Source organism: Saccopteryx leptura, chromosome 7 (genome assembly GCF_036850995.1).
Source record: "Saccopteryx leptura isolate mSacLep1 chromosome 7, mSacLep1_pri_phased_curated, whole genome shotgun sequence".
NCBI lineage: Eukaryota > Metazoa > Chordata > Mammalia > Chiroptera > Emballonuridae > Saccopteryx > Saccopteryx leptura.
The window spans coordinates 15426053-15438728 of record NC_089509.1 but is presented as its reverse complement, the minus strand read 5'-3'; the positions used below and the strand labels follow the sequence as shown (position 1 = coordinate 15438728).

Below are 12676 nucleotides of genomic sequence, written 5' to 3'. Positions count from 1 at the left end.
TTTCTACAATGAAAAAATATATTCAGTAAACTTTTTTGAATTTTTAACATTCATTTAAAGGTAAAAGTTTACAGAAGCAGAACTGGCAAATGATAGTGATTTTAATATTTAAGAATAAGAAGATGGCAAAACTTAATTTCCTAAAATTGGCAATGGATAGGAAATGTAGAGACCATGGGAAATGTAGAAATGGGCAAAGCCCTTTACAGTATGTAACACGTTCCTTAGAAATTAAAGAGTGTCTCCTCTCTCCCCTCACATATATCCTCTGTCGTTGAGCATTGTCTTATCAGGCAGCTGATTCCAGAATTTTCTAATAGTGTTAGAAAAGTCAATCTTTACAAATATATATATTTGTAAATATATATATTTACAAAGTTGCATGTTTTTTTTTTGTTTTGTTTTTTTTGTATTTTTCTGAAGCTGGAAACGGGGAGAGACAGTCAGACAGACTCCCTCATGCGCCCAACCGGGATCCACCCGGCACGCCCACCAGGGGCTACGCTCTGCCCACCAGGGGGCGATGCTCTGTTGCGACCAGAGCCACTCTAGCGCCTGGGGCAGAGGCCAAGGAGCCATCCCCAGCGCCCGGGCCATCCTTGCTCCAATGGAGCCTCGCTGCGGGAGGGGAAGAAAGAGACAGAGGAAGGAGAGGGGGAGGGGTGGAGAAGCAGATGGGCACTTCTCCTGTGTGCCCTGGCCGGGAATCGAACCTGGGACCTCTGCACCCCAGGCCGACGCTCTACCACTGAGCCAGCCAGCCAGGGCCAGCATGTTTTAATGTAAATCTAAGGTATTTATTTATCTCCTTCTTGGAAGTTTTAGGCAGTTTAAGTCTTTAACTGTATCTCTCCGGCATCCAAAGCAGCCATTGTCAAGGGGTAAAAGGGAGCCTCACACCAAAGCACACCTGCAGACATACCTACAGGGAGTCAGGGGGAAAGGTGCCCTGGTTGCTACTGGCATGTACGCCTCGGCTGTGCAGGGCAGCACTGCTATCACATAGTATTTGACCAAAAATAACAATTCTGTCAGTTATATCTCAACAAAAAAATCATTGCTGCAAAAGAACCACACACACACACACACACACACACACACACACACAAGCTATCTTCAGAGTAAAGCCACCCCTCCAAAAAAAACAAAACAAAAACATTTTTATATTTTATTGACTAGTTGCTTTGCTATACAGTAATATAGACTTAATGGCTTGGAGCCAGAATACTAGGTTCAAATTCCAGCTGCTGTGCTTTTTGGTAGTGTGACTCTGGGCAAGTTAACTAACCCTCTCTTACCTTGGGGATCTCATCTGTAAAACAGGGATGATCATGGGGCTTCCCTGGTGGGCAGTAAGTGATCAAAGACACTATATCTCTCCAAATGGTACCTGGCATACAGGAATCCAGTACTTAAATAAGCTTAGCTATTATTTGAACTGAGTAAACTTCCAGCTTTAAGAATTCATCTGATTATCTAGAACACCCCAATTTGATGGTCATGACACAGTTTGGACATGACACATGTATTCCTTAAGATGGACCCTCCATTCTTTCCAGGAGGCTCCTTTATGTGCCTGCATGGTGCATGTTAAGTGCTAGCTGGGTGATGCTGACTGGGCAAATGACCATATGTTCTAAGGGCAAAGCTCTGCCCTGAGCAGAAGGCTGCTCTGCACACAAGGTCAGCCAGGCCACCTCTGGGTTACATGAGTGTAACCCAGTGGATCCCCTCAAACTTGGGAAAACTCAGGGCCCCTTCAGTAGGGATCTGATTTATTCCCATTGGGATTTGGTCTTTTTTCAGAAAATTCCATGATTTAATAACTACGTAGTTGAGAACCATCTCTGGTCACTTATAAACTAATAGAGAGGAGATCTAGATAACACAACTTGTGGTCCTCTTTGGCATGAAATATTTGAACCGAAAAAAGAAAAAGTAAAAACCTCTATATTTAGTACTAAGAGTGGACTTTGGTTCTGATAGCTGATTGCTAATTATTCACCGGCATTGCATCTCATAACTTTTGGGGCAATTCTGTCAAAAGTGGTTAAATAATGACTAACTTCTTTACCATATACCAAAAGCACCTCCCTGGCCCCACCAAGTCTGTGGGATGTGAGAGGAGGAGGAAGGACACACTGGGATCGGGCTCGGAGGGCTGCCCCTGGGCCAGTGCACATTAACCCAGCTCCTTTGGGTCTGTGTTGCAGGGATCATGTACCGCAAGTCGTGTGCCTCGTCCGCAGCCTGCCTCATCGCCTCGGCCGGGTACCAGTCCTTCTGCTCCCCGGGGAAACTGAACTCCGTGTGCATCAGCTGCTGTAACACCCCTCTGTGCAATGGGCCCCGGCCCAAGAAACGGAGCAGCTCAGCCTCAGCCCTCCAGCCAGGGCTCCCCACCACCATCCTGCTCCTCAAGTTAGCCCTCTTCCTGGCACACTGCTGAGCCAGGTGCCAGCCCCTCCTGCATTGTTCTGCTGACCCTTGCTCCTCGCCCCCGCGCCACGAGACCTTCTGGGTGTCCTTTGATTCTGGGTAGGGAGTCTGTTCCCTTTCTTTTAGTTCCTTTGCAAATAATGAAAGAGCTCAGTGTAAAACATTTTCATAAGCTCTGAAGAAATGCAGTCTGCCTCAGTTTTCAGTGCGTACTTAAAAGAAGAGAGGGGATAGAGTCAGCGTTCCCGTCTGTAACCAGAGTCTGGGTGGCAGTCAGCCCTTCGAAGACACTTAAGTGGACATCTGCCTTTCCCAAGGACCCAGGATACCACGCCTTTCCCTGATGGGGGAGCAGGTTATTTTGTCTTGCTGTGGGAGGGTAATGTTTTCATCAGGGGACGGTTGGTTGACATTCACACTTCATGCTCCTGAAAACCATCTTCTACTGCAGAATTGACTGGTTTCATCTCCGACTTGGGCTCTGGTAACTCGGGACTCAATTGGGTCTTTGACTCCGGCCGGGCTTCTGCCTCGCTCTGGAAAGTGCTTAAGAAAACCTTGTTAGGTCTCCTGACCGAGGAATCGCGCCTGGAAGCAAGGAAGATGAGCGGGCGGCGCGCGGAGCGGGCGCTGCCCGTGGAGGACTCGGCCCGGGTGCGCTGGCGCCTCTCGTGGTTGGCGTGCTTCAGGGTCAGGCGGCAGCGGAGCACCTGCCAGAACACCGCGCGGAACTGCCGCGAGGACACGTTGTACAGGAGCGGGTTGATGACTGAGCTCAGGTAGAAGAAGGTGTCCGAGAAAGGGAGGAGGAGCATGTACGCCTGGAAGTAGGACCTCGTCCAGTCGTGCTTGGGTCTGGCGGCAGCCATGATCCTCCGAACCTGGTTGGGCATCCAGCAGATGGCCAACGTCAAAACGATCAGCCCTGAGCAGGGAAGATGGGGAGGAAGGGAGAGAGAGAGGGGGGAGAGAGAGAGAGAGAAATACAGCATGAGAACAACAACAAAAACCGTTATATACTTAGCCCCTCAGTTCTCTGCTTACTAGCCAGGAAATGGCACCAATTTTTCAATGTTGTGTTTGACAGCTTCTTTGCCACTAGTGGAAAAAAAAATTAACACTGTTTCAGAGCTAGGGGAGTGACTATGTTAAAGACCATTAAATGCTTTCCAAAGTTTATTTATGCCTGTTCATTTTAAACATGTTTTCATTGTTGTCTGTGTATCCAGAAAGCATTTTATGTAGCCCATTAATCTAGTTATGTCTTTGGTTGTTTTGTTTGTTTGTTTTAAATAGATGTATATACAGTATAGCCATATCAGATGAGACATTTGCATTTAAAGAATGTCTGCATAAGGAAGACCTGATGATATTTTCAAGACAAATGGAAGTGATAAAGAAGCATATTTAGTGACACCAATCTTACTTTCTAGGGAAGCAAAATCAGGACTAGCCTGTTACAGAGAACTTTTTTTGGCATATATGTATTTACTTGGTGTGCACACCTATAATTATAATACATCTGCAACAGTGCTGCTGTTTCTGTTCAAATGTTTTTAAATAAGACAATTATCCAAACACAATGGGAAAATATGAAGTTTCTTTCCAGTGCAGCCAGTAACATGCTCTTTGCCCTGTGTCACTGAGCTGCCTGATCAACAGCCAGGAACGATCAGACTCTAGCGAGCTAGGACTCAGGAGCCCTGTCCACAGAGTCAAAGCTGCCTGCAAGGATATGTGTTTGCATGCCTGCATATCTGCATTCTAACTTATAGTCATTGCTATTTTTATGACCTCTGACAGAAGGATTCTATTAGGCCACAGACAACTGATATCACAAGTTCATAAGCATTTATTCTGCAGTAACTCTCCTTCTCTCCCCACACACAAAACAACCAAGGGACATCAGATCAGAAATCAGCAGTACATTTGCTCTTTTCTCTCAAGGAAGGGGGTGGGGTTGGGCAAGAGACCAGAATGTAAGTGAGCAGAGCTGAACAACGTAAAGGCATGTTTTTGGATTTCCAGAAATGGTTCATGCCTCTCCTAAGTTTGAATAATATAATAAGGAAAATTGACATTTTCAAACACTCTGATTTTCCAGGAAACCACAGGGAAGCTATCATTGGCAGTGGTCCCTTCCTGCTTCTGATTTGTGGAAGAGAGTTCATTAATAAATGCTCCAGGAAAAACAGCCATGTTTACACATCCATGGTCAGTCCTCCTGCATGCACCCGCCCGAGCATCCCTTGCCTGGCAGTGGGGTGGCCTTAGATGTGTTCCCTGGCACTGAACTAACCCAGCTCCCCCAAAACAAACCCTGGACAAACCCCAGCTGTCAGCAAAGAGGGCACCCTAGAAACTCTGCTCCCATTTCCGAGGGTTTCCCCTTTCAAACCTCAGCCCAAGCTTGACATAAATCCAATTTGTTTATTTCTTTCCTTTGAATTTGTTACTCTGAGAACACTCAGTAAATCTAAAAATAAAAGTTACATATTGATATGATGAGAAGGCAAAAAAGATCTGCTTAAGAGTATATTCTGAGTCACCCAGTTACAGTTGCTGAATGGGAACACAAATGAACAGTTCTCTGATTTAACAAAAAAAGACTTTCAGGTCCTGGCTAGTTGGCTCAGTGGTAGAGCATTGGCCCAGTGTGTAGATGTCCTGGGTTCAATTCCTAGTGAGGGCACACAGGAGAAGTGCCCATCTGCTTCCCCACCCCTCCCCCCTCTTCTCTTTCTTTCAGTCTGCCCCTCCCTCCCTCCCTCCTTCCTGCAGCCATGGCTAGATGGCAGCGAGTTGGCCCCTGGTACTGAGGATGGCTCCATGGCCTCTGTCTCAGGTGCTAAGAAGAGCTCAGTTGTGAAGCAATGCCCCAGATGGGCAGAGCATCACCCCCTAGTGGCCTTGCTGGGTGGGTCCTGGTCTGAGCACATGGAGGAGTCTGGCTCTGCCTCCCCTCCTCTCACTGAATTAAAAAAAAAAAAAAAAAAAAAAAAGACTTTCTGAGGAAATTGGAGACCTTTCCCAGCTGCACGGGTGTATGTTCTTAAGTCATCCCTCCTGTCTGTATCCCACGCAGGCTCGACTGCACGGTCTGCCTCCTTAGCCGAGAAGGAGCTAGGAAGCTCACCATACTTTGGGAAGCTATGGCTTCACAAAGTTTTAATTTTTTTTCTCTTCTCTGCCACTAAATTTCAAAGAACAAGCACAACCATCCTCACCTGAGGCCTTATGTCCTGCCGTGGTCGCAAACCGCGTATCACGAGCCACATGCGGCTCTTTGCCCAGCTCAGGAGTGCCCTAATTAAATTAATAACAATGTACCTACCCATATAGTTTAAGTTTAAAAAGCTTGGCTCTCAAAAGGAATTTCAGTCGTACTGTTGATATTTGGCTCTGTTGACTAATGAGTTTGCCAACCATGGTTAGAGTATGGAAACTGAACACAGGGTTTAGATATGTGCTACATTGTAGGAGGTTATACTTTGGGCTGTGAGTTTCTGAAAGGTGAGAAGAACCATTTTCACTTTTCATGGCTTGAACACAGCACAGCTTATAAAGACAGCAAAATAAAGACAGTGAGAAAGGAAGGCCCGGGATGCGGGGAAGTGGAGAGAAGCTATAAAAGTATTCTTCCGTCCTATCTCTGCTCCTGATCCATTGAGCTCTTATTTGCATGACCCTTACACTTCTGTCACCCTCACCCCCTTTGCCTGGCATCCAATGTCCTTGAATGAGTATCCCATCAAAAGAAGCCGAGGTCAGTAAAAACAAGACCCCAGCATCCCAGTATGGAGCAAAGGACGGGGCAATGAAAAGCTGTGTCCTGGCTTGTCGTAGCCAGGATAGAATTCTTGCTGAAATTGAAATGAGCTAAAGTAGGTGGTGAGGAGCAACTTCATCCGAACAAGTAGCGGAACATAGGGAACCAGGCTGAGAGTCTTCCATGATGAAAAAAAGAGGGAACATCGCAGCTTCTGGGTGTAGAAGTAGGTAGATATGACATCAAATAAAAACATGGAGAGCAAGAGAGATAAGGAACAGAATTAGAAATGGACCAGGATTAAAGATTAGGCATCAGACAGGTCTTGAGATATAACCAAGAATAATGCCAAATATTTATTGAGTTTTCCCGTGTCAGGTTCTGCACTAAGGATCTTCTGCTCATTTCCTATGCATTTTCCACTTCTGATAATAACCTGCTAGATCAAAATGTTATTGTCTTCGTTGTACAGGTGAAGTTGAGTCCAGAGGAGGTTAGCTGCCCACATGCTATATTTATAATACATGCTTTCCAAACTTCAAAATCCAAAATATACTCTTTTTTCTCAAAGACACTGTCTGTTTCTTACATTTTCAGTTTGAAAATACAGAAAACAAGAAAGTAAACATGAGCTGGAATCCCACTATGTAAAGCAGCACTGTCCACTAGGAATATAACGTAAACCACACGTAATTTTAAAATTTCAAGTGACCACATTCAAAAAAGTAAACAGAGACAGGGAAGTCCATTTTAACAACAGGTTCTTAAAGTCAATATCCCCCAAATATTATCACTTCACATGCACTTTCAACACATAATCAGCCTAATGTTATTTGTGAAATGTTTTGTGTGTTATTTTCATACTAGGTCTTAGAAACCCAGTGTGGCTTTTACGCTTTATAGTGCATTTCAGTTGGGCCAACCACAGGTGGCTAGTGTCTACAGCACAGGTTCAAGTACTCCTTCCCAGCCCCTCCTCAGAATAGCAGGGCTCCCTATTCCCTCCTAGTCCCATAGCCCCAGCTGCCCCCTTCCCAGCCTCATTCCCAGAGAGCCCTGTCAAACCAAGAAGACTCCACCTAGCCTGTTTATCATCCTCGGACTCTGACGATACAACCAAGGTTGATGCCTGATCTTACTGCTGGGTATGAGCTCTCAGCCATGGTGTAGAACACATGTGTCCTGTCCTTTAACATTAAATCCTTCCCTATATCTAAAGCCTAATGAGTTCTGAAAGTAGAGTTCTATTATGCATTGTTCATTCTAAACCTTGCCCAGTCATTTTGGAATAACATAGATTGTGCTAAATACCTAGTCAGGCTGTTGGAATATACTGCCCCTGCCTCAGCTAGAGGTAGGGAAATGGCTAGTGCTTTCCCTCCTGTGCTTGAAAGATCATTTGTTCTAAGGAAAGGGAGCACTGGGCATATAGGTACAGCCAATAACTAATGAGAGGTGTGTGCCCGTGGGCAATGAGATAGAGGCCAGACTGCTGAGGGAAGGAAGTGCCAAACCAGCATCCTTGTCATCTTATAAGGGCAGGTAATTCCTCACTTTTATATTTGAAAAAGAGAAAAAAAAAAGTTCATTGTTTTAGATGACACATTGTTGGGAATAAATATCACATACAAAGTGTTTTTATTCTGGCTGCTTGCAACTGGTTTAACTCTAGTCCCATGCCTTATTGATGCCTTAAAGAGCATATTAAAGATTTGACTAAATTTATATTTGGCTGCAATCAATTTGGACTTGTATATTATATTTGGAAAAAATCTATAACACTTTGGTCTGTGCAGCGTAATGTGCAGCACAGTTAAATAACTTCAGTGTGAACTTGAATGAAGATCAGTGAACTGAACCCAGTCGTGTAAAGCAGGTAAACAGTTTCAACTGAATTCCTGACAGATCTGTATTGTACTCCAGACAGCTTTGCACTCGGAGTTAAAAAATACCTTTATACTTTATCTTTTTTCCACATTAAGTACTTCCATTTTTCCTCTTTGATAACTACACTAAAATGACAAGAGCCATCAGCCAATGACACAGACCCGTTCTGGGCAGAGAAGCTGCTTCAACAACAGCAGGACTGCAGATGTCCAGCAGCACTCGCACCGAGCCTGACGTTTCCGCAGCGTGCCAGTCAGCCTTCTGAGTTCAGTCTTCAGAAGTGCACTAAGCTATGCCGCCACCTGACTGTGGTCCATTTTATCCCCTCTAACTTTTCAAGTGAAGGGAGATATTTGTATGTACCCCAGAACCCCTCCCAGAGTCATCAGAGAGTGGGAGGCAGGGAGAGAGACCCGCCACAGAACTCCCTTGTTCTACAAATGTCAGAAATGAGACGAAGTGATTCACTGGGGAGCATACAGGCCAGGGTGGCAGAGTACCCTCTACTTCAGTGTGCTTGCTCAGGACCCCAGAGTCCACCCACACTGACAAACAAGCCGATCATATATATATATATATATATATATATATATATATATATATATATATATATATATATATATAGTATTTTTCTGAAGTGAGAAGCGGGGACGCAGAAAGACAGACTCCTATAGGTGCCCGATTGGGATCCACCCGGCATGCCCACTAGGGGGCGATGTTCTGTCCATCTGGGGTGTTGCTCCATTGCAACTGGAGCCATTCTAGCACCTGAGGCAGAGGCCATGGAGCCATCCTCAGCACCCAGGCCATCTTTGCTCCAATGGAGCCTCGGCTGTGGGAGGGGAAGAGAGAGACAGAGAGGAAGGAGATGGGAAGGTTAGAGAAGCAGATGTGTGCTTCTCCTGTGTGCCCTGACCAAGAACCGAACTCAAGATGTCCACACACTGGACTGATGCTCTACCACTGAGTCAACTGGCCAGGGCTACAAGTCAATCATATTTAAATGTAGTTTTGTCTTTCAGTTTTAGGCTCCAGTGCTGACCAGTCACAGTGTGGACCGCAGTGGGAGGCAGGGCCATCACAGAGTGCAGCAGAGTCAGCACGTCACCATAGACTGGCTGGACTCAGCTTTAGAACCAGGTCCCTCAGGAGCAGGCACGCAGCAAGGCTCTGCGGCACACGTATGCCCCACCCCACCCTATTCTGGAGTCTAGTCAAAGGGAACTGAAGAATATCCAGAGAAAAAAAAATTATATTAGGTCATGACTTGATGACCAAGGTGACCAAACCTACGAGAACTCTATCCATCTGTCCGTCCAACCACTCATCCTTCCATCTATCTGTCCATCTGTGTATCTTACATAAGCACCTTCTAGAAAAGAATACTTAGTGCTAAGAAGAAAAAAATCTGGAAATTTGACCTTTCCCCAATCAAAGATATTTTGCATGATTTAAAGAAACCCCAGACTCTATCTGGTGTAGGAGTCCCATTTAACCGGATCAGGAAAGCCATGGGGGTGCTGAGGAGGGTGTTGAGTATGCTTTAGGATTCCTGTGATTGGTATAGTTTCTCCTCCCCCCCCCCAATTTAAGTTCTCTGGACTTTGTTCATTTACTCATCAAATGGTTCTTGACTGGCTGCAATCTATTATAGACCCTGTCCGAGGCACTAATGATACAAAGCGGAGGAGGATGAAGCAGCACAGCCTGGTGACTGTTTACCAAGGGTCATGAGAACAGTCTGGGCAGAGCGCAGTGGCAGCAGTGAGAAGGGCTAGCTGCCCTTCACACAGGGTGGGACACTCAGAGAAGTGAAAGGAGAGGAAGAGTTAGCCTGACAACAGCAGCCAGGCAGATACAGCAGGAGCACAGGGTGGAGCAATCCCATGATGACCTTCCTTCTGAGAGCTGCGAGGCTCAGTGTGACCAAGGCGAAGGGGCGGTTAGGGGCAGGAGCTGGGAAAGGAGGACAGTTAGAGAACACTCCATTGGGTTTTGGGGACAATGGATTACCCCACATATAGGAGGGTGAGGAACATCTGCTTGTCACTGACGTTTTACAGCAATTGCCAGTAGACAGGAAGCATGTGATTAGTTGAATAAGAAGCCATGAAGAGACAAATCCATCCAGAAAAAGGTTTTGGCACTTTCTTCTTCTTTTTTTTTTTTTATTTTGTATTTTTCTGAAGTGAGAAGTGGGGAGGCAGAGAGACAGACTCCCGCATGTGCCCTACCAGGATCCACCCAGTATGCCCACCAGGGGGTGATGTTCTGCCCATCTGGGGCATTGCTCCTTTACAACCAGAGCCATTCTAGAGCCCAAGGCGGAGGCCATGGAACCATCCTCAGTGCCTGGGCCAACTTTGCTCCAATGGAGCCTTGGCTGTGGGAGGGGAAGAGAGAGACAGAGAGGAGGGAGAGGGGGAGGGGTGGAGAAGCAGATGGTGCTTCTCCTGTGTGCCCTGGCTGGGAATTGAACCCAGGACTTCCACATGCTGGACTGATGCTCTACTGCTGAGCTAGCCGGCCAGGGAAGCACTTTCTTGATTTATATTTTTGTGTTTACCAGTCTACTTCTGCCAGCCAGTTGAGACATTGCTCTCACTCACTGACTTTGTCCCACACAAGGACCCCAAATCAACACCGACCTTGGCCTCTCTCTAACCTCTAAGACAGTGATTCTTGAAGAGGGAGTCCTGACACAGTAGCACCCGCCTCACCTAGAAACTTGTTAGAAAGGCACATGTCAGGCGCCAATGGAGAGTCTGGAGCTGGAGCCCTGCAGTCTGGAGTTAATAACCCTGCCGGTTGACTCTGACACTCCAATGTGAGAACCACTAGACCAATTAAGGCAGAGCCCAAATATGCAGGCATTATGGGGGCCTGCACTCACTGTTCTGTGCTTGCTTTGAAGCATCACAGCGAGTGTCTGCAGTCTGAGTGGATGGTAACCAAGAGCCCCTCCCTCTAGCTCCTCTCTGTGATAGCCCCCCTGCCAGTCCGTCTCAGTCCTAAGCACAGCCCCCATCCCCGCCCCAGTCCTACTGCCTAGCCTACCTTTCTTCTCTTCTTTGTCCCTCTGTTCTCTCTCTTCTCCCTTCTTCCTACTTCTTTCCTTGTCTCCCTCCATTTTGCCTTTCTTTACATGTTTCTCCAGCAGGTAAACCAATGGAATCTATCCTTTCTTCTCTTTCTGCTTTTCTTCCTCCTTCTCCCATCCATCTTTTCCAAAGATCACCACCAACCAAACCGCCTTGCCTGCATTGCCAGCAGACACCCTTTCCCTTCCCAGTATTTTCTTGGATGACTTTGAGAAGGTGACTCTTCGGCCATAGGCAAGTCCCTTCACAGCTAACAGGTGGATTCCTGGGACGTGGTCACCATTCATTGCTGAGTTTGCCAAAAGAGAAAAGAGGAGAGGCTTTGGAAGTAACTCAGGCAGGACGTAAGGGACACAGGTGTAGGCTGTGCACTGAAAGCCGTCTCATTTCCCTGTGCTCTCTGGCTTGGCCAAATCTTGCCTGGACAGCTTGTGGTCACTTCCCCAGTGGCCCAACAGCTTAATGACCCTCATTTAAAGTGATCTGACTCCTTGCCCTCTTTCCTGCTGAGAAATGTTCTGTAGGAGAAGATAGAGAGTTGTTGGGATTTAGTTTTCGGAGGACACAGGCCACAGCTTTAAAATGATGTAAAGGCCACAGATGGCTGCTCCTGTCCAGGAAGACAGATGCTCTGATATCCCATCCTTGCCCCAGCTATTTGATTAAAGTCCTAGAAAATGACACTCTCCCCACTGTGGCCCCAACCACCACATGGAGGCCAGAGACCCAGATTCCAAATGGCCTGCCATTTGTCCAGTATTCCAGCCATCTCTCTGCTCCATAAGCTTCAGTATAAGAAACATTGTGAGTTACCACAATAACAGATATATATATATTTCTAAAACAAGTCCTGTCGGGGGCTGCAGGATAGCCACTTGCACTAAAAGTAAGCAGCATTTAGAGTCACCATTGTTGCTTTGTTGTTTAGTGACTATTCCTTGATGTCTGCATGGTAAATGATTAACTGGAGCCCATTAAATAAATATTTTTCTATGTGGCTATTAATTGTATGCACCTGTGTGGGGCTTTCTATGCTTCTTCCCTCAGAACACATGGCCCAGGGGTGGTTGGTGGTCATGAGGATCATGGCGCCTCCATACTTGCTGGGGAAGCCGTGGGTCACGTGATGGCTGGGCTACGCCTCTGTGGTATCAGTTCAGATCAGTGGTTCTCAAACTTTTTGAAGTCGGGGCACATTTAAAATCCTACAAATAATTGTAGGCACACTATATACAAATTCCTGAAAAATATGTTATAATAATTAAGTCAAATATTAAAGAAAAAAATATAAAGTCCAAGTGTGCTTTTCTGGTAATTAAATGAAATAAATACAACAAAATTAAATTTATTCTGACATTAAAAAACATTTTTGTTACATTTTTTGTTATGCTTTTTAGAATTCATAAAAAAGGGGTTAAAAATAAAAAAAATGAAAAAAGTTATCTTTATATATATATATATATATACATTCTTAGTAAGA

The 12676-nt window shown here is 45.7% G+C and overlaps 2 protein-coding genes and 1 non-coding gene across 3 annotated transcripts in view; 1 reads left to right on the top strand and 2 right to left on the bottom strand.

Annotated features, from left to right (window-relative positions):
* LYPD1 (LY6/PLAUR domain containing 1) overlaps positions 1 to 2449 on the top strand; it is a 40359-nt gene extending 37910 nt beyond the window's left edge. The window contains exon 3 of the mRNA XM_066346569.1: positions 2214 to 2449. Within this exon, the coding sequence (XP_066202666.1) occupies positions 2214 to 2449 (236 nt within the window). The remainder of the gene's footprint in view (positions 1 to 2213) is intronic.
* Positions 693 to 768, bottom strand: TRNAP-GGG (transfer RNA proline (anticodon GGG)). The gene has a single exon. It is a non-coding gene; the product is annotated as a tRNA-Pro (tRNA).
* A 401-nt stretch (positions 2450 to 2850) lies between the features above and the next one.
* The window catches only part of GPR39 (G protein-coupled receptor 39), a 258327-nt gene continuing 248501 nt past the window's right edge, over positions 2851 to 12676 (bottom strand). The window contains exon 2 of the mRNA XM_066346568.1: positions 2851 to 3364. Within this exon, the coding sequence (XP_066202665.1) occupies positions 2853 to 3364 (512 nt within the window). The 3' untranslated portion in view covers positions 2851 to 2852. The remainder of the gene's footprint in view (positions 3365 to 12676) is intronic.